At 35.0% G+C, this 23,836-nt stretch overlaps 1 protein-coding gene across 7 annotated transcripts in view; it reads right to left on the bottom strand.

Annotated features, from left to right (window-relative positions):
* Positions 1–3,857: 3,857 nt before the first annotated feature.
* Positions 3,858–23,836, bottom strand: part of LOC132163380 (putative disease resistance protein RGA1) — a 23,876-nt gene continuing 3,897 nt past the window's right edge. Inside the window, exons 1-5 of one of the 7 annotated variants that reach the window (XM_059573642.1) lie at positions 9,882–13,429; positions 9,677–9,774; positions 8,726–8,838; positions 4,806–5,535; positions 3,858–4,426 (exon numbers count right to left, since the gene is read on the bottom strand). In XM_059573642.1, the coding sequence (XP_059429625.1) occupies positions 9,698–9,774; positions 9,882–13,374 (3,570 nt within the window). In that variant the 5' untranslated portion in view covers positions 13,375–13,429 and the 3' untranslated portion in view covers positions 3,858–4,426; positions 4,806–5,535; positions 8,726–8,838; positions 9,677–9,697. The other 6 variants (XM_059573648.1, XM_059573649.1, XM_059573645.1 and 3 more) reach the window with 6 other exon arrangements.

Raw genomic sequence — 23,836 nt, 5'->3', positions numbered from 1 at the left:
AGGATGGAGAAGTTGGATTGGGAGGAAGAGTATTGGCTTGCACTAGAAGTAGTATGCCCATATTCAATGCCATAATCATCCACACAAGTTTCATTGTATGAGACTTCTAACCTTCTCTTCAAAGATATATATATAAAAGATCTAAAATTCAAACACTTATGGGTTACTTTCAAGATAGAGATTTTTTTAAAAAAAATTGTTTTATTTTTAACAAAGAGCATTAACCCTAAAGAAATTTTTTGATAATGATAAAATAAGTTGTTTAAGAATGGTGACTTTTGAAGAAGTTAGGCAGCTTAATTATGCCGAGTTTTACTAAACATTGTGTCTGTTAGTTAGAAATCTTAACACAACAGCTTAGCGGATAAAAAAGAATTGCCTAACACAACATGTTAAGATCATTCTCATCCCGTTCTCTAAATTTACTCCCCTCCCCCCCCCACCAAAAAAAAACAAAAAATCATATTTTACTATTTTAGCTATCAACTTTTTCAAAGCACATACATTCGGCTCCCCTCTCTTTTATTTAAATATTCTTTTTATAAGATTTTTTTTTTTTTTTCTTGTGAGCCGAGAGAATGTCAAACTTGTGAGGAGAGAGAATTATGATAAGATAAAATGTCAAACTTTTAATTATGATTTGAGAAGTAAACAGTACTCCCTATTAGTAGAGAGCATGTTCATACACCCCAAATTTTTCTCCAAAATAGCGAGCCTGTTGGAGAGTTAAAAATGAACATTTTAACATTCTGGCACCTTAAAATGGGGAATTTTTCAAAATAGAGAGCAGGATGAGAATAGTCTAACATGTTTTAATTATGTCAATTTATTTTCAATGAAAAACTTGGATCCTGAAATTATTGGCCTTGGAATTGCAAATAACTAACCTCAATCCAATCCCCTTTGCAAGCCAAGCGACTATTCAAAAATCAAAAGGTCATGCCTTTATCAATGAATAATGATCAATTGGAAATTGGTTTAAAAACTATGAAGAGGTAGTACAAAATAAAGAGAACATTGTATTATATGAACAAACCAATATATAAAGAATATTCAATGGAGCATGTATAAATGGCCTGAATAGTATAATCATGTGGGACAAAGAAAGCTAAAAAATAAAAAAATCTCGATAAAAAAATAAATAAATTAAATTAAATAGATAAACTACATAATATGTAGCCTAACGCATTGGTATATGAGAAGATAAATTATCAATGAATAATGATGAACTGGAAAATTGGTTTTCAAAATTGTGAAGAGGTATTACAATATAAGCATAATATATATCATAATTAAATGAAAAAAAAAAAAAAAAAAACAATATGAAGAGAATATTCAATTGAGCGTGTGTATAAATGGACATAATAGTACATGTGTATGAGGCAAGGTAAATATATTGTCTTTTTATCAAGAAACATAAAACATATAAACTATATAAGATGTAGACTATTCCATTAGTATATGAGAAGATAAAATACTTTGCTAAAAATAAAGGTCATGTCAAAATTAAAAAATAATGATTAATTGAAAACTAATCATTATGGGGTCACAAATCTTGTCATTCAAATAACAGATTTTTAAGAAGTCAATTGTCTTATCAAACACCATATATCTTTTCCTAAGCAATTCATTAGAATTGCAGGGACTTGTAATTTCAAGGATTCAATTTGTTCATTAAAAACGGTTTGAATTTAGTTACATAAGCCGGTCAAACCACTAACTTGAGGTGGTTACCCTCTTAAGAAGTGGCCAACAACCATTTCACCATTTGAGCGAGAGGTTAACCACCACTTTTTGGTAGTTGGGATGGTAAGATCACCCCAATCACTTCCATGGAATTGAATGACCACCTCTTTAAGGGTGAGAGAGTAGTTGGCCACCTCCCCCCTCTAAGAACACTCGGGTGTTATCCCGGGCCCTTGAGGGAGCCCTCAAAGGATGGAGTGGCAACCTTCTTGAGAAGTGTCTAACAACCATTTCAGTACCCTTCGAGGGAAAGGTCAGCCATCACTTTGTTGTGGTTGGAATGGTAGGACCACCCCAATCACTCCCATGGAGTTCATCAACCACCCATTTGAGGGTGAGGGAGTAGTCGACCACCTCTAGCCTCCTGGGAATGCTCAAAGGTGGTCCCAAGCCCTTGGGGGAGCCCTTAGAGGATAGTACAACCATCCTTGAAGGCTCGAAGGTGGTAGGAACACTCCTCGAGGGCTTAGGGTTGCTGCGACTACCTCAGATGGTTTAGGGGGTGTTTGACCACCCTCTTAACCTTAAGGGAGAGGTTGGCCACCCCACGAGAGTGGCTGGGATGGTCCGAATACGTCCTCAAAGGGTAAAATGGTGATCAGCCACTCCTCAAGGGAGTGGCCAACCATCTCAAAAAGGTGGTCCAACCACCCCTTTGCTTATTGTGCTTTTTTTTTTTTTTAATTATTTTTTAAAGTTTATGTGACTCAATTCAGGTTGTTTATTTTGGATGAACAACCTGGATCCTTGAATATGTAGGTGACCTCAATCCATACAAATCATATATGGGAAGATAAAATACTTCTTTCATCGTGCTGCAATTCAAAAGGTCATGTCTAAAGAAATGGATAATGATTAATTGAAAATTGGTTTTCAAAATTGTGAAGAGAAACTACAAAATAAAGTGTTTTATATATGTGAGAATGTAAAATAATAGAATTCACACATTGAAAAGATTCAAGAAGTTTGAGTAGTTAATATAGCATTGTTGAGCTCAAATCCATAGGCGTACGTTTTTGGGTTATGTGGTATCTCCACATGTTATATTATGAGCTCACTAAAAGACTTCCCAACATATTAATCTCCCTAACAAGTGGTATCAGAGCTGATAGTTGTGTACAGTATGGTGGAGTGACGTAAGCACAAAAAAAGGTCCCTAGAGTATAAACAAAAAGGTGCAAGGTGTGCAAGCATGGATGAGTGTCCTTAGAGTAAAGGGCAAAGGTTCATGGCATGGGTTTGACAATGAGTCTTGGAGTAGAAACAAAGGTACAAGCTGTGAGCATGAATGAGGGTCCTTGGAGAAGAAGCAAAAAGGTTCATGACACCGGCACAACGAGAGTCAATCGAGTAAGGATAAAGGTGCATGGTGCAGGCAAACCCACATAACCCACAAATGATCTCGGAGAGGGGAAGTGTAGCAATGTAATGATGGACTCAAATAAATGGGAGATTTTTTAGTGTATATGTGTGAGTGCAAGAGAATAGAAGTCCCTCCAATAACAAAAATACCCTTAATAAAATATCAATTTTAAATAAAAATTAAAAGACCATGGTGTGGAAATTTTTTTTTTTTTTTTTTTGTAAGAAAAAAAAGAAAAAATTTTTTAAGAAAAAGAAATTATATTTTTATTTTTATTTTTAAAAAAAATTTATTGGAGTGTTTTTATCTTATTGAAAATAATTTATGGTCATTTTTGTGTTTTTACTAACGTCAGGGAGAACATTGTCATTTTTTTTGATAGTTTAAGAGAGACATTGTCTCAATTAAAAGTTCTAAAATAACATTATCAATTGGATACTAGTTTAAGGGGTATATATTAACTTTTCCCCTTTTTTTATTTTATTTTATTTATTTATATTTATTTTTTTATTTTTTTATTATGAATTCCAAGAGCGGTGATTTTGTTTCGAAAGGCTGATTTGGAGTCTCTTTCATACCCTTTGTCGATGCTTTTTTTTTTTTTCCTTTTTTTTTTAGAGTCTCTAAGTAGCCTTGGTCTGACTCCAATTACTCCTTTGATCGTAAATTTAATATTCCTAAAATTACAAGCTCATTTATTCATGAAGGATATGCAGACTGATCAGCTCTGATTCAAGCAGCAAAAGAATAGCAAGTACTTGTAATGTGTATTGGATTAAAATCCACTATAATTAGATTACCAAATTTCATCGTTTCCCTGAGCACCTTAAGAGAGAGGGGTTAAAGGACCTACTTGTCCCGGGAAGGCGGACGCAACACCCTAAGTTCCTTCGAGCATGCAAGCTCCATAAATAGTCTAATTGTAGTGGATTCTCATCCGAAAAATTTTAATACAGTGACATCATAATTTCCTAATCCTTTACTTTGTCTAAATTCTCACATGGTTTGTCTGAGAAATAGATAAATAGATAGAGAGAGAGAGAGAGGTGAACCCCAAGGGGCTCAGTTGATGAAGAGCTTGGGATCTTGGGGAGTGCACCCTCATGATCTCAAGTTTAAATCTTTCTGGGTGCTACCTCCTCTTTGGGGCTAGCCACCCAGGCCAAAGGCCTGCGATTCAACGTTCAATGCTCTGAGTGGTGTAGGAGATTAGTCTGGTATATCCTAGCCGCGCCTCTACGCTGGTGTATGGCAACCGACATGCAAAGTGTGGCGGATCCTAGCTACTGTCTGGCCCATAAGTGAAATTGGGATACCCTGATAAAAAAACAAAAAAAAAAAAAAAAACAGAAAAAACAAAAGAAAGAGGCGGTTACATGTGATAAGTCCGAGCTTAGGAACATACAAGGTGTACAAGAAATGTTTTCCTAAAGATTAGAATGTGGATTTTAATAAATTAAAAAAGTCTGAATAATAATAAATAAAAAACAAGAATGCTTGTGAAAGCAGTAATTCTTTAATACAAATTTTGAAGAATAAGGTTTTAACAGCTTTCATAGAAAACAAAGGGAGGCTGCTTGAGGTTGTCAGATGGCATAAACGCTATTGTCAAACCGACATGACAAGGAAAAACAAAATTTGTCTCATCAACCCCAAATGTCCCATAACATGCTAGGTAAAAGTTCAGTAGCATTACCCAGGTTTTTGAATTCTCATTAACCTCCTCAAGCTACCCATCTAACTTCTTTTCTCGACATGACCATTTTAGAGACGGCCAGGCACAATGGACACGAACAAGAGCTTGCATTTTCATAGTTGTTTGAACACAACGTAACATTCCCACAACACGACTTCGAGGTGCTCACGGCTTGTAACATCCTGATCCCACACGGTGAAGATAAGGAGTAGTTCACATAAAGTGAATGATTTATAAAGATAGTCATGCATACTAAGTTTTACATTACTTGGCTACTAAGTGAAACTGGACTTTATAAGAGATTATAGAGAAACTCTAAATTGACTAGTCTTTTTAGTGTTACAGTACAGATGTCGCTAACGTTTTTCCCTAGGTCGTTACACAAACAGCAGCTTGCAATTTAACAACATTCTTAAACTTTAAAAGCGTTATCCAACCTTGGCAAATAGTTTTTAATAAAAGGTGAAATGGGTACCAACCAGTGAGTTTTGGACTCTTACAATATAGAGAAAAAGAATACCATAAACCCTTTGGTAGCAGCCTGGATGCCAATAACAACACTCTCTGGAACAGTAGACTTGGCTGGTGGTATATGGTTAGGAATAGCAGATTCTGGGCCCTCCTTATTTCCAGAAGAAGTGGTTTCTGAGATTACACTATTGCTAAGCACTCGATGCCAGGAAGATCTCTTTTGGAAACTCCTCCCACGTTTGTCACTTGAACCCCTGTTCTGGAAAGCAGCACAAACAACATCATATTTAACACAGACAGAAAACTTCAACTAATGACCACAACTCTCTTGCAACTGAACAGTGAAGCAACATATCATCCATTGACTCACCACTAGTTTGCACATGCAACAACAATTCATTAGGGTAATGTTCCTATTGACGAGATTATCAAAATAATCTTATCCAATATAGTTGTTCATACAAAGAAAGCAACTTTTCTTGGAAATACAGAAAGTGCTTGTCTCCAGACTATCTCAACACAGTATAAAGGCATATAGAATTACCATTTTAATACTGAAAAACACGAACTTTATATACAAGCCAAGAGTCCATTAGCCACAAGTTGTTAAACTAACAACCGTTGAAAGAAGAAAAAAGAAAAACTAACTCTTCAAATCAAATAGAAACCACTCAGGCCACCACTACTTGAGCCAAAACCGAATCAGACACTAAGCACCAGGTTTAGCAACAACAGCACCAATACAATACAACACAGTAGCATGAAACTAATTCAAGCTCTGCGCATTGGATTTAGCTCAAAATCAAGTTCAAAAGCATTATACAGAAAACAAAACAGAAGCACACTATTAGCAATTCTTCAATTTGAAACAAACACACCAAACCAACAATCATCATAGTTTGTTACATTAAATTTTCATTCCATGTCGCATGTGGGAAAAACAATCCTTTTGCGGTAGAAAAATCGTGTCTCAAATCAGAAGAATTCTTTTGAGGTAGTTTCACTCAATTGGCTAAGGAAACAGAAGAAGCAAAAAAAAAAAAAATCCCATTAAAATTACTTTACAAATGAAACAGCTTGAGTTCATGCTTTTACTTTCCCACCCGAGCTAATCAAAATTTAGTACTAGTAGTCGTCTATGATTGGTTCTTACCCCTAATTTCACCGCATTAGAAGCTTTTGTTGTCACAATTTCCTGCAAGATACTAGCTTTACTAACACTAGGTCCTCACAAACCCAGCCGATGGATCTTAATTAACTCTTTCTGCGCAAAGATTGAATTTGATTGCAAGTCAATAGCAATGCAGCAAATGAATCATTATTCTAATGCAGCGATCAAGAGTTGCTCATTATAGACAAACAAGTATAATATCAGGGAAGTACCAACACCAATCTTCAAGTGCCCACAAATTGTTGCTGGATTACAGCAGCTACTGACCACCAACTAATCCAAATAGACTAAATAACCACAAAGCGCTTCAACTAGAAAAATGATCCCAGTAAAGGCTTATTACAACCACAAGTGAATCAAGTAAGAGCTTTGATTAATTGAGGAACAGAGCACTTATAGACAAATATAATCAGAAAAATGTGAGCTCCATACTTTACCATCAAAAGGGTCAGTGATCCTAAAACAAAGTCTCGCAGTGTAAATTAGCACCAACCCAATACAGACTCCCACACAAAACCTCTGAGAACGCCTTAGATATCTGGGCAATTTCAACACCACCCCCCAAAAAAAAAAAAAAAAAGTACCTTTCCTTAACATCAAAGAAACCAATAAACCCAGCAAAATCATTCACCAAAAACATACAAATTACGTGAAATGCTCCCAATCAAACTACAAATTTCATCAAAATCACAACTTGGAATGTAAAACCAAGACTAATCCACATGATAAAACTAAACAATTCCACCCAAAATGACCCATTAACCCCACTGAACCAGAGACAAACAAACTATACAAACAAAAATTAGAGAGAGAGAGAGAGAGAGAGAGAAATCAAAAATATCTCAAAATCCCGCAGCTTACACAGAAAAACACCATGTTATCGAAGCTTATGAAAGGCTAAGCTGAATATAGCTAAAAGAATTTAGAGAACAACGTTTAGGAAAGATGAAAATCACCGAGTGAAACTAAATCACCAAATACCGACAAAAATCAGCAACTAAACGAAACACATGTGAAACTAACCTCAGAAGCCGAGAGAAGGAAGAGGAGAGGAGGCCAGATGGCTCTATCAATGGAAAGGGTAAGCTACAATGTCGAATCGAAATTTAGGAAAACACTGAAGCTAGAGAGAATGTCTAGGGAAGCTGCTGGAGGAATGTTTTGGGAGGTTTTATCTAAATTTAGGGAAGCCAAGAGAGTTTAGGATAGCTGATGTGAGTGCTCTAACAATTTAATGAGAGATTCAATGAATTCTAATTCCCAATCTTGGAACGTGTAAACATACCTAGGGTTTTGTGGCTGAACCCTCCCGTCTTCTGAGTCTGGATAAGAAGTTACATAGACATCCTTTTCCTTAGCTTTGAAAACCAAATTGGCAATCAAGTCTTCTAAGGCAACTCCCCATATCACATGTACTGAAAATGAATCCTTCTACCATCCCCTATCACAAACGCAATAATGCTAACCAACAGCTCCCAACAACACCATAGGCTTATCCATAGCGGCTGTGGATGATGCAGAAATTGTGGTATTATTCAAAATTTATTAGGCCTTCTTCGAGTGCACGCCAGTCCTTACGTTCTTTAACTTATAATTTATGTGTCGTAGAGTTTAATTTTCTTTTTAACTATCGATAGAGAAAATCTAATTTGACCAGTTTGTTCAGTTAGCTCACCTGGGTGGAGTAATTATGTATTCAACCTTAGTATACATGCATTTCTTTTTTGTGTATTATTGTGGATCATATGTTGGCACCTTTTTAAAGTGAAAAGCTTCTACCTTACCATGGATACTTAGCTGCTTATCATCTTCATATCCCCCTTCCCTCTCTTTATGCTAATGTCTTTCTCTTCTTTGCTCTCAAACATAGAGTATGCCTTTTCTCTTCTTTGCTCTCCAACATAAAAATGAAATTTCTAATCCAATTTGAGCACGTGATTCACCTAGTGATTTATTAGTGTCACATGCTTTGCTGTTTCAATCACACTCTTTATTTCTTATTATTGGAGCAGTTGTGTTTATTGTATGTGTATCTCGTGCACAAACTTGATTGTGTTGGCTATGTACCTAAACAGTGGGTTGAGAGTGGATTTAGTGTAGGAAACTAAAAGGACAAATTACAAAGATTGTAACAATGGCCTCATCACCATCATCCTGAGCCTTCGAATATTTGAGTTACTCTTAACTCCAAACAAGTAAGAATTCATACATGCCATATTTAATTGGAATAAAGTGTAAATAAGGAACAAGAAACATTGTTGAGATCTAAAATTCATACATGATAGTATGATACATGCTATTCTTCCTCGACTTTGAAGGTGACCATGTATGTTTGGCTTCATGCTGCTGCCTCTGTTGTGGTATGCTTCAACATTCTTCTGGTACTTTGTCCTGTATGACATTAATGTTAATATGGCAATCAGAAATAGCAATTTCATCAATAGAAGAAGAGATCATGGAAACTTAAGCTCAAAGCTAGAGGAGTCCTAGCTCACACAAAAAATTTCAAGGATTGTATTAAGACTCAGCCAAAGATAGACTCAATCACTACAAAGAAAGTTTTTTGTTTTTCATTCAAAGAAGTTCAAGATTGACAATCTCGGACTTTTTGACACGAGCACTACCTCTATACCTAACATATTAAATAAATGAAATTACAACCATTTGATAATTCCACCGTTAAAACTTTTTAATTCAAATTCCCAGCCAAGAACATGTATGTGGCTCAATGGAAACCAAAATCAACTTAAAAGCTCTCCATAATTTTAGTTAAAGCATCAAACTCAGTCCTGTGAAAATTAAAAACAATTACATAACAATATATATATACTTGATAGTGGATGGATAAATTTGAGTCAAACAATTTAGAACCTGGTCCAAACTAAAAATATTTTGAGGCTAATAAACCAACTAAAAGAAAGAGAGAGTAGTGAATAGATGCAGGCTCCATTATCTTAGTTTCAATACCAAGAAAAGCTACCAATATACATAAAAAACTAACCAAATTGCAATAAACAATTGAAAGCACTAACTACTCTTATTTTAACTAGTTAATAAAATACATACAAACAAGTATACAATCCATTCATACTTTTACTTATCAAAAAAAATATACAAACAAGTATACAAATTAAATCCCAATGTAATTAACCATTAACTCCAAAAACAACGGGTCTTCAACAATCTCTATTTCATATGATATTGTGGATGATTCAAGAGTAATTAATACCGGAAGGAATAACCCCCCATTTCAGCATAGATTTTTGAATAAGGTTTGAATCTTATGTTTCTTCTGTGCTTCAACTGGTTCTGCTACTACTTCTGCAACTGAAATTTAACAACCATGAAATAATGAGAGAGAAAAATGAAGAAGGTGAAACTCAAGGTGGGTACTTCAATTTCTATAAATGACAAGATTTGGTGAGCAATATTACCTGAAGAACTCAAAGATGCATGGGTGTTTGAATTTTCTCCCTGCTGAGGCAGAGCGAGATCCCCGTATAGCTCTGGGATGTGAGCAATCTTGGGCCAATCCTCACCAATTTCTCTCTCGCATCTTTGCAATAAGATGGGACATGTCTGAATTTCTAGCCTTCGCAAAGACATTAGGCTACGCATTCCTTCAGGCAATGATGACAAACTAGAACATTTCCAAATTTTGAACACTTGAAGTGATGTACAGTTGTGGATCCACTCTGGTATAGCTTTCAAGCTTTCACAATTTGAAATCGCGAGATTTTGTAGAGTGGTACAATGTTGAAGTCCTAATGGGAGAGACACCAATTTTGGAAGATCCGTAAACTCCAGCGAGAGAAGGCTTTTAAGGCCTTGCCATTGCATCCCATCCTCATCGTTGGCTAGATCAAGCTCACGACAATCATGAAGAACCAAGTCTTGAAGGGCAGTGAGATGCTGCATGCCTTGGGAGAGAGACTTTAATCTATGGCAGTCCCATATCACCAAAGATTCAAGAGAAATGAGGTTCTCCAGCCACTCTTCTTGCAAAGATTCTAATTCCATAATGAAATATAGTGCAATACGCTTCAACTTTGAGAGATGAGTGGAGGAAGAGGAAGCAAGTGTAGAGGAGGCTACTGCTGTTGATATAGGGCATTTTGGTGTTGTCACATTCATCATCATTGTCTGTTGCACTAGCTTCAAGCTGGCATTCAACAAGACCAACTGTCCATCAAGATGTGGAAACATTGGCATGGAAGTCAACTTAGGGCAACCCGTTATCTTTAATTCTGAAAGACAAGGAAATGAAGGGAGTAAACGATGCTCCGTCAAGGATGTTTCTGCTATTATTTCAATGGAATTATCACCATCACTAGTGACCGCCACAAAAGAATCACTCTTCCTCCACCACCCCTCCAGATTAGGACAAGCATAGAGGTGGATTTCCTTTAGGGATGGGAAAAATGCTACTGGAACCGACAAAGAAGAAGACAACTCATTGTTATCTGATATGTACTGCATAGCCTCCATATCACAAAGAGCAAGATACTTGAGAGAAGGTAGTCGACTCAATGGTGGCAGATATTGACATTTCTTACACCTCCATAATTGAAATCTAACAAGATTTGTGAGTGAGAAAAGCCAACTCGGAAGCCTTGAACCGAGATAACCTCTTAACCAAAGCTCTTTCATATTTGGGTGTGGTTGGAAGCCTTCCAATGATAGTTCATCATCAACAACGTCTGAATCATTGACATCTCCTTGGGTACTCCAGCATAAATCCAAAGCATGAAGATGTTTTTTCTCCTTTAAATTTGCAGCCTGATGTTCTGACGCAACATCTTTCCCATGTCTCAAATCCCCAATCTCTAACTTTCCTCTCAAGTTATTTAACTTGTTTAGTTCGGTTAACTCACCACTATGCCTGGAGAGAGAACCTGGGTAGACCACAAATTTTGATAATGTCTGAAGATTAGTTAGTTGCCCCAATCCACATGGCATATAAGTCAAAGCATTACATTCATCTATCTCAAGATGCCTGAGGTTGCCTAATTTCTTAATAGCTCTCGGTAGTTCTTCAAGCGACTTACAATGGGAGAGTCTTAGTATTTGCAAATTTTGCAACGTAGTTATAGAATCAGGTAGCTTCTTGAGTTTTTTGTTACTAGAAAGATCAAGACATCTTAAATGCTTCAACTTACAAATAGAGCTAGGCACAGAATCATACCCTCTTCCACGCAAATCCAACATCCGCAAAAACTTGAAACTTGAAAAAATTTTATCACAATCAAACGTTTCCATAGGATAGTTGTCATTAAGACAAAGCAATGTTCGTATCCTACTTGCTTTACACAATGAAGTGGGAATTACAACGGAAAAATCTATATCATAAGCAACTGATACATGACGAGTTTTTTCATCAATGTTTTTCTCCTTATAATCCAATGTGGTGATCTGTGATCCCGCCACTGATATAGCAAGGTCATGCATGAGGTAATGTATTTTGCATCGGGTTACATTACCGAACTCATCCATTTTAGCTTCTTGAAAGAATGATCTCCAAAGTAAATCCATAAAATACTCATGACCAACATCTTCCAAACATTGGTTTTGATCCAATAACTTGATAAACCCTTGTGCTATCCAAAGATTAATCAATGTTGATTTATCAATCTCATAATCCTTTGGAAATAAACTACAATAAGCAAAGCAATGCTTCAAATGTGATGGAAGTTGATCATAACTCAACTTAAGAGTCGGTAAGATGTCGGTTTCCGTTTGAGGCAGTTTTGAAAGTTTATTGTTCTTGAAAGACAGCCACTCTGATTCTGTAGTTTTAGAGTACAGTAGGCGTCCAATTGTCCTTATGGCAAGAGGGACACCCGAACACTTTTCTAGGATCTCCCTCCCGATTGCCACGATGCTTGAATTCTCCGGCTTTTGTCCTTTCTCAAATGCCATCTGCTTAAATAACGACCATGACGCATGTTCGTCTAAACCCCTTAAAAAATATGGTTTAACTGTGTGGGTAATCCTTGCAACCTTTTCACTACGTGTAGTTACTAATATTCTACTGCCTCTTTCACCACCCATCAACAGTTTTTTCAAGCCAAGCCATTTTTCGTGATCCTCATTCCAGACATCATCCAACACAAGTAAGTATTTCTTTCCATCAATTTCTTTTCCAAGATAATTTATCAGTGTATTCATTTCAAGAGTTTGTTGTTTTGTGTTTGTGGCAGATTCTAAGATTTTTTCGACAATACTTTTAACATGGAAAATATCAGAGACACACACCCACATTTTTAGCTGAAAATGCTGTCCGATTTTCTCATCATTAAATATGAGTTGAGCTAGTGTAGTCTTTCCTAACCCTCCAATTCCGACAATGGGAAGGATTGAGACATTCTCTTCAACGTTGGACTCCATCAGTCGTTCTATAACTGCCTTTTTATCATCCTCTCTACCAATAACTTCTTCTGCACGTACAAAAGAATGGGTATTATCCCTCTCCCTGTTCCTGAGTGGAGTCTCTCCATGGCGCACCTCCAAGGAGAATCTCCTATTGGCTTCATAGGAAGCTAACTTCTCTCTAATTTCCTTAATCTTACGGCCCATTTTAAGAGCATAAAAAAGCTGGTTTGATTTGGAAAACAAGACGCGCACCTTTTTTGCTTGCTTACCACGCGCCATGATTTCTTGCCGTAGAGATTCCGTGGAGAAGTCATCCAGCAAGTCGTCCGCATCATAAATAGCATCATATACGTTTTCAAGCCAATCTTTAACTTCATGGCTCCCAGCCTGCAGCTCCTCAGCATCCAGAAGCACAGCTTTGAGTGTTGAAACTACGTTCTTGAGCTTCCCGAGCTCATCTTTAACACCCCATGGCACTCCGAGCTTCGCTACAGCCTCCGACGTCAAATTCCGGACGATTCCCTCAGCGATGCTGAAGAGAACACCTTCTGCCATTTTTCGATGGGGGAGTGAAAATAATGCTCTAGAAAGGGAAGAAGGAAGATGATGATTGTTGTGACTAGGAAAGAGAAGGAGAAGGTGTACAGTCTACAGATACTGCAGTATTAAAATGGGACTCTTCCAGATCACGACCTTTCCTATCCTTTTTTATTTTATTGTATTATATAATTTAAATTTAATATATATATATATATATATATATATATATATGGAGTTAAATATAATAAAATAAATTTTTAATTATAAAATAACTCCATGCTAACCTCTACCACAATTTTTTTTTTTGGTAGACCTTTTCCACATATTAATAGAGAATAGTTATAATAAAGCATCTACCAGGAAGAGGTATTTTATTTAGCGTTAAATATTTTTTTGCCTCCGATTGTTTAATAATTCTATTTTTTACTCTCTCGGTTATATTTTATATAACAAATGGTACTTCGGTAATGGCTAAGAACAGAGATGGTACATCTGTCTAATTTTTGTCTAGAATTTGACAAAAATTCACGTTAGTACCTTTAAAAAATAGACATGTGTCTATATACCTAATTAAAAATAAAAAATAAAAAAATTTAAAACTAAAGTTATTAAAATTATTAAAAGTGTAGGTCACTTTGATATATCTATGAGTGAGATCTTATGACAGTTAAAACTTGCGCTAGTTCCCTTGCGAAAACTCTCTCTTCTCTCTTTTGATTTCAGCCCATACGAGAGAGCTTGAGGAGGAGGGCAAACCTTCTGGTTTCCCTCCTCCTTCCACCCCCCTTTTCATTTGTTGGCTTCCTCTCTTTTTGAGTTTCTCTCTTCATGAGAGAAATCATTTTTATCTAAAGTTTTCTCTAGATATATTCATCGTTTATGACAATTTATCCCCAACCCTCACAAAACAGCAACCACAATATCCATCCCTCTCCGCCCGCTTCAACCATGTGTTGGATCGTCTCCTTCAACGCTTTACCGGCCGGATCTGTGTAGTCTTGAAGATCAACTTTTTTAAAGCCCGATCTCCTTCTCTCCTTCTCTCCATCAGTCCTAGCCTAAAACGCGACCCTCCTCCATAATCACTGGCATTCTAGCTCTCTGGCGAAGCTTTTTACGGCCCCTACTGATCCCCACGCGTCGGCGCATGGACCACACGCTCCTGCGAGTGGATCTAATGCACCGACATGTGGGAGCAGCTTCCCCTCAATGTCTTCCTCCATCGCAGTAGTTGTTTTTTTAGTTTTTTTTTTCACTTATTTTGTTTAATTTTCTGTAATTTTATGTTGGTCTGTCCCTTAGTGTTTAACCCGATCCGGTTGGTCTTCAGACTATTTGTCTATGAAGTGGATCTTTTTCTCTTTATGGTCTATTTCTAGTTCTTTGAGATATTAGTAGTCTGTCTGGATGGGGTTTTTGTTAACCCTGGCCGGTTGGGCTTCAAACTCATTGCATGTGAAGGAAATATTTTATCCATTGTTCATTTTCATCTAATTCTTCATTGCTTCTTAAGAAGCCTATTTAGATGTTTGATAGGGGTATTCGTACTCCTAATGGTAATATCCATCATATTGCACTGTGGCTTTTATTGGATGCATTCGCAGGTGACCTCTACTTTCACATTCATTTAGGGCTGGCAATTTTGACACGATCTGCAAACCCGACACAAACACGACATGAAAAAATAGGTATTGGGTTTGGCCTTATCGGGTTCGGGTCTACCTATTTAAGATCTGGTTAATTTCGTGTTTGGTGGGTCTACCCGACGGGTACCCATTTAAGACCCTGTTAATTTCGTGTCTGGACCCGCCAAACCCGATAAAAATTTTTTTTAAAAAAAAAAAAAAACTAAAGAATAACCCAGTAATGAGTAACCCTAAATGCTTTTTGTTAGCTTTTTTGTTTTTATTATCTTTTTCTTCATTGCTATGATGGAAATGTCGTGGGAAATCTAATTTAATCCTTATTCATTTCATATATACACCATTAAATATATATGTGAAATTTAATATGAACAGTAAAACAGAGAACATCTAGACTAGTCATAGCAAAGGAGTCTCCTTAAAGAGAAACTAAAATCATTATTGCATTACATGGAATTATGGAAATGGACTATCTAATGTGTATAGAGTTGAAAGTTGCTAATTTTGTGAAGTTTTTATTAACAATTGCATTGGTATTCATGTATTATTATTATTACATTTTTTTTAAAAAAAAATTAGGGTTTAGGGTTTTTAACTGGTCAGGTTGAGTTACCTTTTAAGAGCACAAGTCGTGTCAAGTCAAGCATGTCTATCCGATATGACCCGATTATTTAAACGGGTTAAACGGGTTGTGTCAAGTTACTCAGCTATTTTTCGTGTTATAATCGTGTCAGACCCGCTAACCCGCTTAGCTAAACGGGTCGTGTTCGTGTATATATTAATCGTGTAACAGGTACCCGCAGGTCATAATTAGGTCGTGTCAAGTACTTGTTTTGCTAGCCGATTCATTGAGGTGCTAGTGGTTTGTCTGTATTGGGTTATTCTATCTAAACTTGTTTTTTTGCTTTATGTCTAAGCTTATTTAAGTTTTATGCATGTTTTGTAATCTCCTTTATATTTTACGAATGACAGTTTGTGACCAAAAAAAAAAAAAAAAAAAACATCTCCATGCATTAAGTGATCGCATGTAGCATTATGTAACACCTTCTTCAAGAAGGAATCCAAGTCCTTCGTCAAGAATAAAGTGATAAGAAATATTATCCTTATTTTATATTTTATTGGGAATGATTATTTTGAAGCTCGAGCCTTAGTGCTTCGGTGGAATTTATTGAAATTTATATATGTACAAGGTGAGATTGAGTCTCACAATCTACATAAGAATAATCATGTCTTTAAATCAATTACTCAAGGAAAATAGATAGTGAACAAAGTGATAGTATATGAATTTTAGTTCAACTACAAAATGATTTCATAGAAGGGTAATATGAAATGAATAAGTATGTCACGATGATTAATTCACTTAAATTAAAAATATAAATTAGAGTGCAGTCATAATTATTTCATGAAATTAAATGTGATTAATGGTGTCATGCGACATGTCACGGAAGATAGGGTCACAAACCTATTGGAGCTAATTGTATTATTAGCTTTAGGCCCTTATTTGAGCTGATATAAGCTGACTATTGGTTTTGGGCCTTAGTTATGTATTTATTCATTTATTTAGGTGGTTTTATTTTAATAAGACATAGGCCAAGAGATTTATTATCTAAGTAGCTAAAATTACTAGAAGATGAATTGGGCTTAGGAATTAAAAGTGCATTAAGACAATTCTAACTTGCATAATGTTGTATAACCAAATTTATAAGCTATTCCAAAGTCAATATTAATGCTTAAGACACCAAAAGTAATTTTGGATATTGTTAATAATTTTTTCATCTCATTTTTCCTTTTTATCTCAAAAAATAAAAATATTAACAAAATAATTTTCTTCACAAAATACTTAATAAAAATATAAAATGACTTTTACTTTTATCGCTCATCACACAAAAATACCTACCACCTTAATCTCAACAGTTAAAAAAGAATCTACATTGTCCTATCACTTATGGATAGCCCGGCCTAAAAATTTATACTCTGATTCAACTTTCAAGGTTCACAGCTAAAAACAGGTTTCATTTGGGTGTGCGATATATATATATATATATATAATGGAATAGATGTTTGAGCGTGATAGTTGCTTTTGGTGAGTTTTCTTTGTGGAAATCTATTAAAGCTAAAGATTGGATTTTCCAAAAATCAAGGTAGATAATAGAAAATAAATTTGTTGCATATTATTTTTTTCAAGAAAAAAAAAAACAAACAAAGAAGAGGCCCATACAAAGGTCTCATGTTTAATGCACGTATGACCCAATCATATGTATTCATAACAGTATTGGTGTATCATATACAACACATCCCACACAGAGATATGATGAAGGTTAAAAAAGAAAAAGTAAAGAGAAAGCTCCTTGGCATAAAGCACATGATTTGCTTAGCATAAAGCGCAAAAGAGCATAAAGTATTACAATCTCACGTACTAACATCCATTACATATATGTAACTAAAACATATAACTATTTCACAATAATAACAACAAATAACACAATTAGTGGCGGAGTCCGAGCTAATCCCCCTCAACCCTCAAAATTTTTTCTTACTATTGGTAATTATTATTATTATTATTATTATTTTTTTTTTTTCAGATACCTTGAATGCCCACCCTCAACCACTCTTCTAGCTAGGGCATCAACATTATCAGCAGTGACATGCGGCAGTTGATTGAAACTTGAATTTAGTTGTATTTTTTTAGCTCTGTATTGTGAGAGTTGATGGCTTGATGCCATAAAAAGAATAAACTAGCTAGAAGTAACCTTAAGAAAATTGTCAAACTGTAATTATATATTATAAATTTGCTTCAAAATTGTACCAAATGTTTTTTTTTTAGAGGTTGGAGGGTGCTTAAAATGAAACAAAATGCCATTCTTTTTTGCCATTTATCTTTTCTTGAAAAATTTAAGATATGAAATTAAAATTTTATACTGATTTATTTATAAATTTATTATTTAATAATAAAATCATATGTGTAAATTTTAATAGATAGATTACTTTTTAAAATTAATTGTTGATGAATATATATTTTTTGTTACATATTTTAATTGCATGAAATATATAATTATAGTTAATGAAAATTATGAAAATAACAATGATTCATTAATTCTAATGAGTAAATTAACGCTAAGTGTGAAAAATAAATTACAAGTTACATTTATATAATTTAAAGAATAATTAAAATTTGTTAAATTGTTTATTTATTTTGTTAGTTATATTTTTTATAAATATTTTTAGTTAATTTTTGTTCAACTTTTTTTCTTAATTTTGCCCCCCTTGAATCAAAATCCTGCCTCCGCCACTAACAATTACTATAAACAACAGAAAACTTACAATAGTTGTACACCCGCAACAGCCTGCAAGTACCCACCAATTTCCTACATTCAAGCCCCGCCTCTAGGGTTGTATGACAACTTGTTCCATCACAAAGGTCTCTACCAGGTTGAAGTCTTCAACCCATATGAGGTTGCATTGGTGGTCCTGTGAATAACAAAACACCCATTAGGAAAACATTATACATATAAATAAGAACTTAGGATGTGTTTGGCATTACGATTTTATTGACAAAAAATGTGATTTTAAACAAAATCACAGAAAAGGAATTATTTGGCATTGCATTTTAAAAAAATTGAGATTTGAAATCGCAGGTAAGGAGGTGATTTTTTGAAAACGCAACATTTTAAAGGCTAAATTGCGATTTTAAAGGGCAAACTGCGATTCTGTTAAATGCTTTAACCGTGTTTTTAAAAATTACGTTATGAAATTGCACATTTTAAAATCGGTATTTTTAAGCGCACTTTTTGAAATCATAATCCTAAACAGACCCTTAGTTGTTCAAAAAACTGCATGAAAACATCCATGTTAACCTGCCAAAGCGAACATCAATAAATTCTCACATGTGCTTAATTAGGGCTAGGTCAATCCTATCCCTTTCCTAGAAGCCCAAGGCTTTAGGCTTGGGTTTTATCCTACTAGCTCAATACTCTCTTATTACTGCTTAAGCCGATAAGATTAAATCTTTTGAGTTCAGAGTTCTCGCTTAAGCTTATAGGAATCAAATGCTTGAGCCCAATGCACTTTAATTACTAAGCCCAATTCATCCTCAAGTAATTTTAGCCACTTAGATAATAAATCTCTTGGCCTATGTCTTATTAAAATAAAACCACCTAAATAAATAAATAAATATATAACCGAGGCCCAAAACCAATAGTCAGCTTATATATATCAGCTCAAATAAGGACCTAAAGCTAATAATACAATTAGCTCCAATAGGTTTGTGATGAGAGATAAAAGTAAAAGTCATTTTATATTTTTTCAAAGTATTTTGTGAAGAAAATTATTTTGTTAATATTTTGATTTTTTTTGAGATAAAAAGGAAAAATGAGATGCAAAAAATTATTAACAATATCCAAAATTACTTTTGGTGTTTTAAGCATTAATATTGACTTTGGAATAGCTTATAAATTTGGTTATACAACATTATGCAAGTTAGAATTGTCTTATAAATTTGGTTAATTATACAACATTATGCATTTTGAACAATTGTCGGTTTTAGTGGATTGGAATGAAAAAATTTCATCCAACCTAATTTAAAAAAAAAAAAATAAAAAAATAAATTGTCCAATTTATAATTAAGCGATTGCTATATGTTCTTTTTTCCTTAATTTTGTGATGAACAAAACCAATTCTTGAGAATTCAATTCACCATTAACTTTCAAAAACATCTTTAGCAACTGCCAAGCAATAAGAATGAGACAATTCTAACTTGTTTCAGGTTTTCGTACAAAACATCCAACATTCTATCCACTCATTTCACCTCTTATATTGGAAATAGAATGAAAATAGTAGATGATGTATGAAATCCCATTTTAACAAGTATATAACATGTTCTACACTAAACAAAATAAGTGGAAAAAAATTACAAAAAATGGAAAAATAAATAAGAACCTCTTCAATTGATTGATTCACCCAATAATAAAATTAAATGATTAAAAGGTAGAAAATGAAATAGATTTATAAAAAGTAGAAAAAGAAAACCGAAACCTATCAAATCAAATGATTGTGTTGAGCTCGCAATTCTCAAATCAAGTAGCATGGTGTCTGATCATAAGTGAGAGTATGTCCTCTCTACTCAATCAAATAAAGTCTTTCAACTAATTGTGAGTAGACAGTAGCAATCATTCACATTAATCAAACACTCTTGAATTGGGCACACAAAACACAAGTGAAAGTGACTTCATTTGGTTTCATCCCAGATTGAGCCATCTGATAGAAAAGTGAAATAGCAATCTCACCATAACCATGAACGCCATAACAAGCAATTATTGCGCTCCATATATATGATAATGTCCTTTCCTCTTTCAGGAACTTCACTGAAAATTTTGTGAGCAGATTCTAAGCTTGCACATTTTGAGTATATGTCGATCAAACCAGTAGCAACATCGATGCTTGAAATCAACCCAGATCTTGCCAAATAACAGTGTATATTTGTTGCTTGCTATAAATCTGCAAGAATAGCATATGCAGGAAGCAGACTCTTCAAGGTTGCATCATTGGGTTGTACTCTGCTTCAATTAGCATTTGTTTAAACACTTCTATTGCTTTTCTTGCAAGCCCATTCCAAACACATCCAATGGACTTCTCAGTTTTTTTCTAGTGTTAGCAAACACTCGAAAACTGAGGTTAACTTTTTTGCATTTTGCATACATGTTGATCAATGCAGTCTCCACAATAACATCAGATTAACCATAAAATAAAAGCCTGCCTAGGAATAGCATAAGGAAACCAAACCAACTTCCACCAATTAACCATAATATGTTTCTCTCTAAGAATCCCCCAAGTATCTGAACTCACATAAACACCTTTCTTGGAACCTGTCCAAACCGGTTTATCATAACAGCTCTAACTAACCTCCAGAAGTCTAGCTTGAATATCCACCAAAGCCTCCAATACCAATCCCCATTCTTCAAAACAATAGATAATTTGGCCTCCAACCTACTTTGAGCATCATAGACAACTCTATACCCAAACTTATCAATTAAAATTCCATCAGGATGCCAATTATCCATCCACATATGAATACTTTCCACATTCCCAACCTCAAATTTGAGGAAACTTTTAGCAATATTCCTTAAATTTAGTATTTTCCTCCAAATCCAAGAACAATTTTGAGTAACACCCGCACTCCAAAAGCTCCTACCTTTCAAGAGGTTAGTTTTTATCCAAGCCACCCAAATAGAACCTGACCGAGCAAAAAAGACTCCACACATGACGGAGCATAGAAGTTTGATTCCAAACCTCTAACCTTTTCAAGCCCAAACCTCCCTCGTTCTTTGGGATACACAATTCAACCCAAGAAACTGTAGCTTTTATAGCCCCAACATCCTTCCCATTCCACAGAAATCAATTGAATTTCTGTTCAATGACCTTAATAACTCTCTTAGGAAGGATAAAAATCCTTGTCCCATACACTGACAAACTATATAGAATAGAGGAAAGAAGCTGCAACCTCACTGCATAAGAAAGCTTCTTTGAAATCCAAGAATCAATACATCCAGTGATCTTATCTAGCAACATTGTGCAATCTGCAGAAGAAAGCCTAGATGAGATTAGAGGAACACCTAGATACCTAACAGGGACATGACCTTGCATCTGTAAATCTTCCAGCAACAAGTTCTTTAATCTATTTGAGATTCTAGAGTAGAAAAAAGAGCTTTTAGAAGGGTTAGTTTTCAGACCTACTAAAGGAAGCAGAGTTCTACCACGGGTGTGTTTATACCTAATAAACCCCCCAAGCCGTGAGGGCAGTGTTATGGAAATGTTGACTTCTCAATCTCATGGCACAATGTTATGTACTTTCAGATGGCCCTATCGAACTACAATCCGGCATGCTGCCATTGTTCCACTTCAAGTCGACTCCCAACTTTTTGTTCTCCTTTCCTTTTCTTTTTTCAGCGTAACTAGTCTTTATGGTCCCACATCGGATAATTAAGAAAAAGTCTTTTCTTCATATAGTCGCAACCAATAAGGGATCATTGCCGAGCTCGGTAGTGCAAGCTTGTAACCCAATATGGGGGCATTAAAGGTGGCTTTTGGAGATTGGCTTGGACCATTGGGTTCTTGTGGGCTTTAGAAGGGCCTTTTCCTGGCTTGGTATTGGAAGCTTGGGGTCGGGTATGGAAATCATCATTCCCGTATTGAGTTGGCATAAACCATGCAGCTCTGGTAAAAGCCAGGCATGGATACGAGAATGTTTTCCATACCGCATAGATTTCCTATGGGAAGCCAACAAGGGCCCTGTAAACCCCACTTGGTAGGCCAACTAGTAATGGCTCGGTTCCAATTCAACTTCCACCTTTTTGTGATAATTTTGTTGAATTTTTTTTTTTTTTCCTGAGCACCATGTAAGAAAGTTCGGGTGTTGAAATTATATGCTGAATATGTTGCTTGATTGTACAACATATATATATATACCGCATGTAAGCCGGATCCAATATGAATGAAAAAAAAAAAATGGATGTTGAAAAGTCACTAATATTGTAATTTTATCTGTTACGCACAATTCAAATAATTGAAGTTTTATGCACTTTGAAAACTTTTCACTTTAAAAAAATTTATGAATTTTGAGACTTTCCATGAATATGAATAATGAATTTCAATCCATAATTACCATTACCATAATTAGGTGTCTTAGTTAGATACTATTTATTAACTTTTACCATGTTAGAACCTTAAATATTTTTTTTAGATACAACCTTTATTGTACAATTATTAATTGGTGATTCCCAAGAGGTAGTTCAATTGACTGGGACCACCCCTAATGAAGTAAAAGTTACTAATTTGAATCCCCCTCCCCCTTTTGTATGGACATGTCAAAAAAAAATAAATTATTAATTGTTGGCTTAGTTGACTTATTTGCTAAGCAAGCGAGACATCATGCATGAGATCTTTCCATCTTCTCCACAAAATAAATCACGTGAATAATAGTTTTTGCCTTTTAATCTACTTGCATAACATGTGCCGAAAAAGTAGTGTTGATAACAAAAACAAGCTTCAATATTTTTAATATAAGCACCAGCAAATAAGTGTCAGTATAGGGCCATTTTTCTGTAATAAAAAAAAAAAAGAAATCAACCAAAAACTTTCATTCAAATAATTAGGGATGAACAAAGATTGTTTTGATACTATGTTATTGCAAAAACAAGTATACAACCAAGAAAATCGTTCATTCAATTGTTGTGGAATTGGCTAGCTTGCTTCTCTTTTAGCATGTCTTATTTGCCAACTTTTAAAACTATCCAAAGAAAACACCTCTTGTGTCTTCAATCGACTAACCCCATTTGCTCCACTTTCATTCTTTGGCGTTTATGGGTTGAACTATCCGTATATGCAACTCCAATTCTTTAAGTGAACACCGTTGTCTTTGGTGCTGCTAGGGCCTCGACCACTACATGATCCATAATTAAAGGCCAAGAAGAACTCAAGATTGCTAGTATTGTGCCTACATAGTCTCTAATTTTAATGCTAATACCAATTCTCTTGTTGACTTCGTCTATTGCCGCATCCCAATTTACTTTAGTTTATAGCTAGGTGGAGCTTTCCACACTTTTACTAATGAACCTTTGCCCCCACCTACTCTTCTTGCCCTCTTGCAAAAGCTTTCTAGAATGCATTAAGTGATTCTTGAAAGAAAAGATAATCAATGGAAATATAAAATCAAAAGTAGAATAATAAAAGAGACAATAACTTTATGTAATTCGGTTTATTACCTGCATTTTAGGATGAAACTCTAAAGGCTATATTGTGCTCTTATTCAATTTATTAATTTACAATAGGTTCTTATTTAT

This window comes from Corylus avellana, chromosome ca10 (assembly GCF_901000735.1).
Source record: "Corylus avellana chromosome ca10, CavTom2PMs-1.0".
Taxonomy (NCBI): Eukaryota; Viridiplantae; Streptophyta; class Magnoliopsida; order Fagales; family Betulaceae; genus Corylus; species Corylus avellana.
Note: the sequence above shows the minus strand (reverse complement) of the source record. Positions and strands in the feature narration are given on the sequence as shown.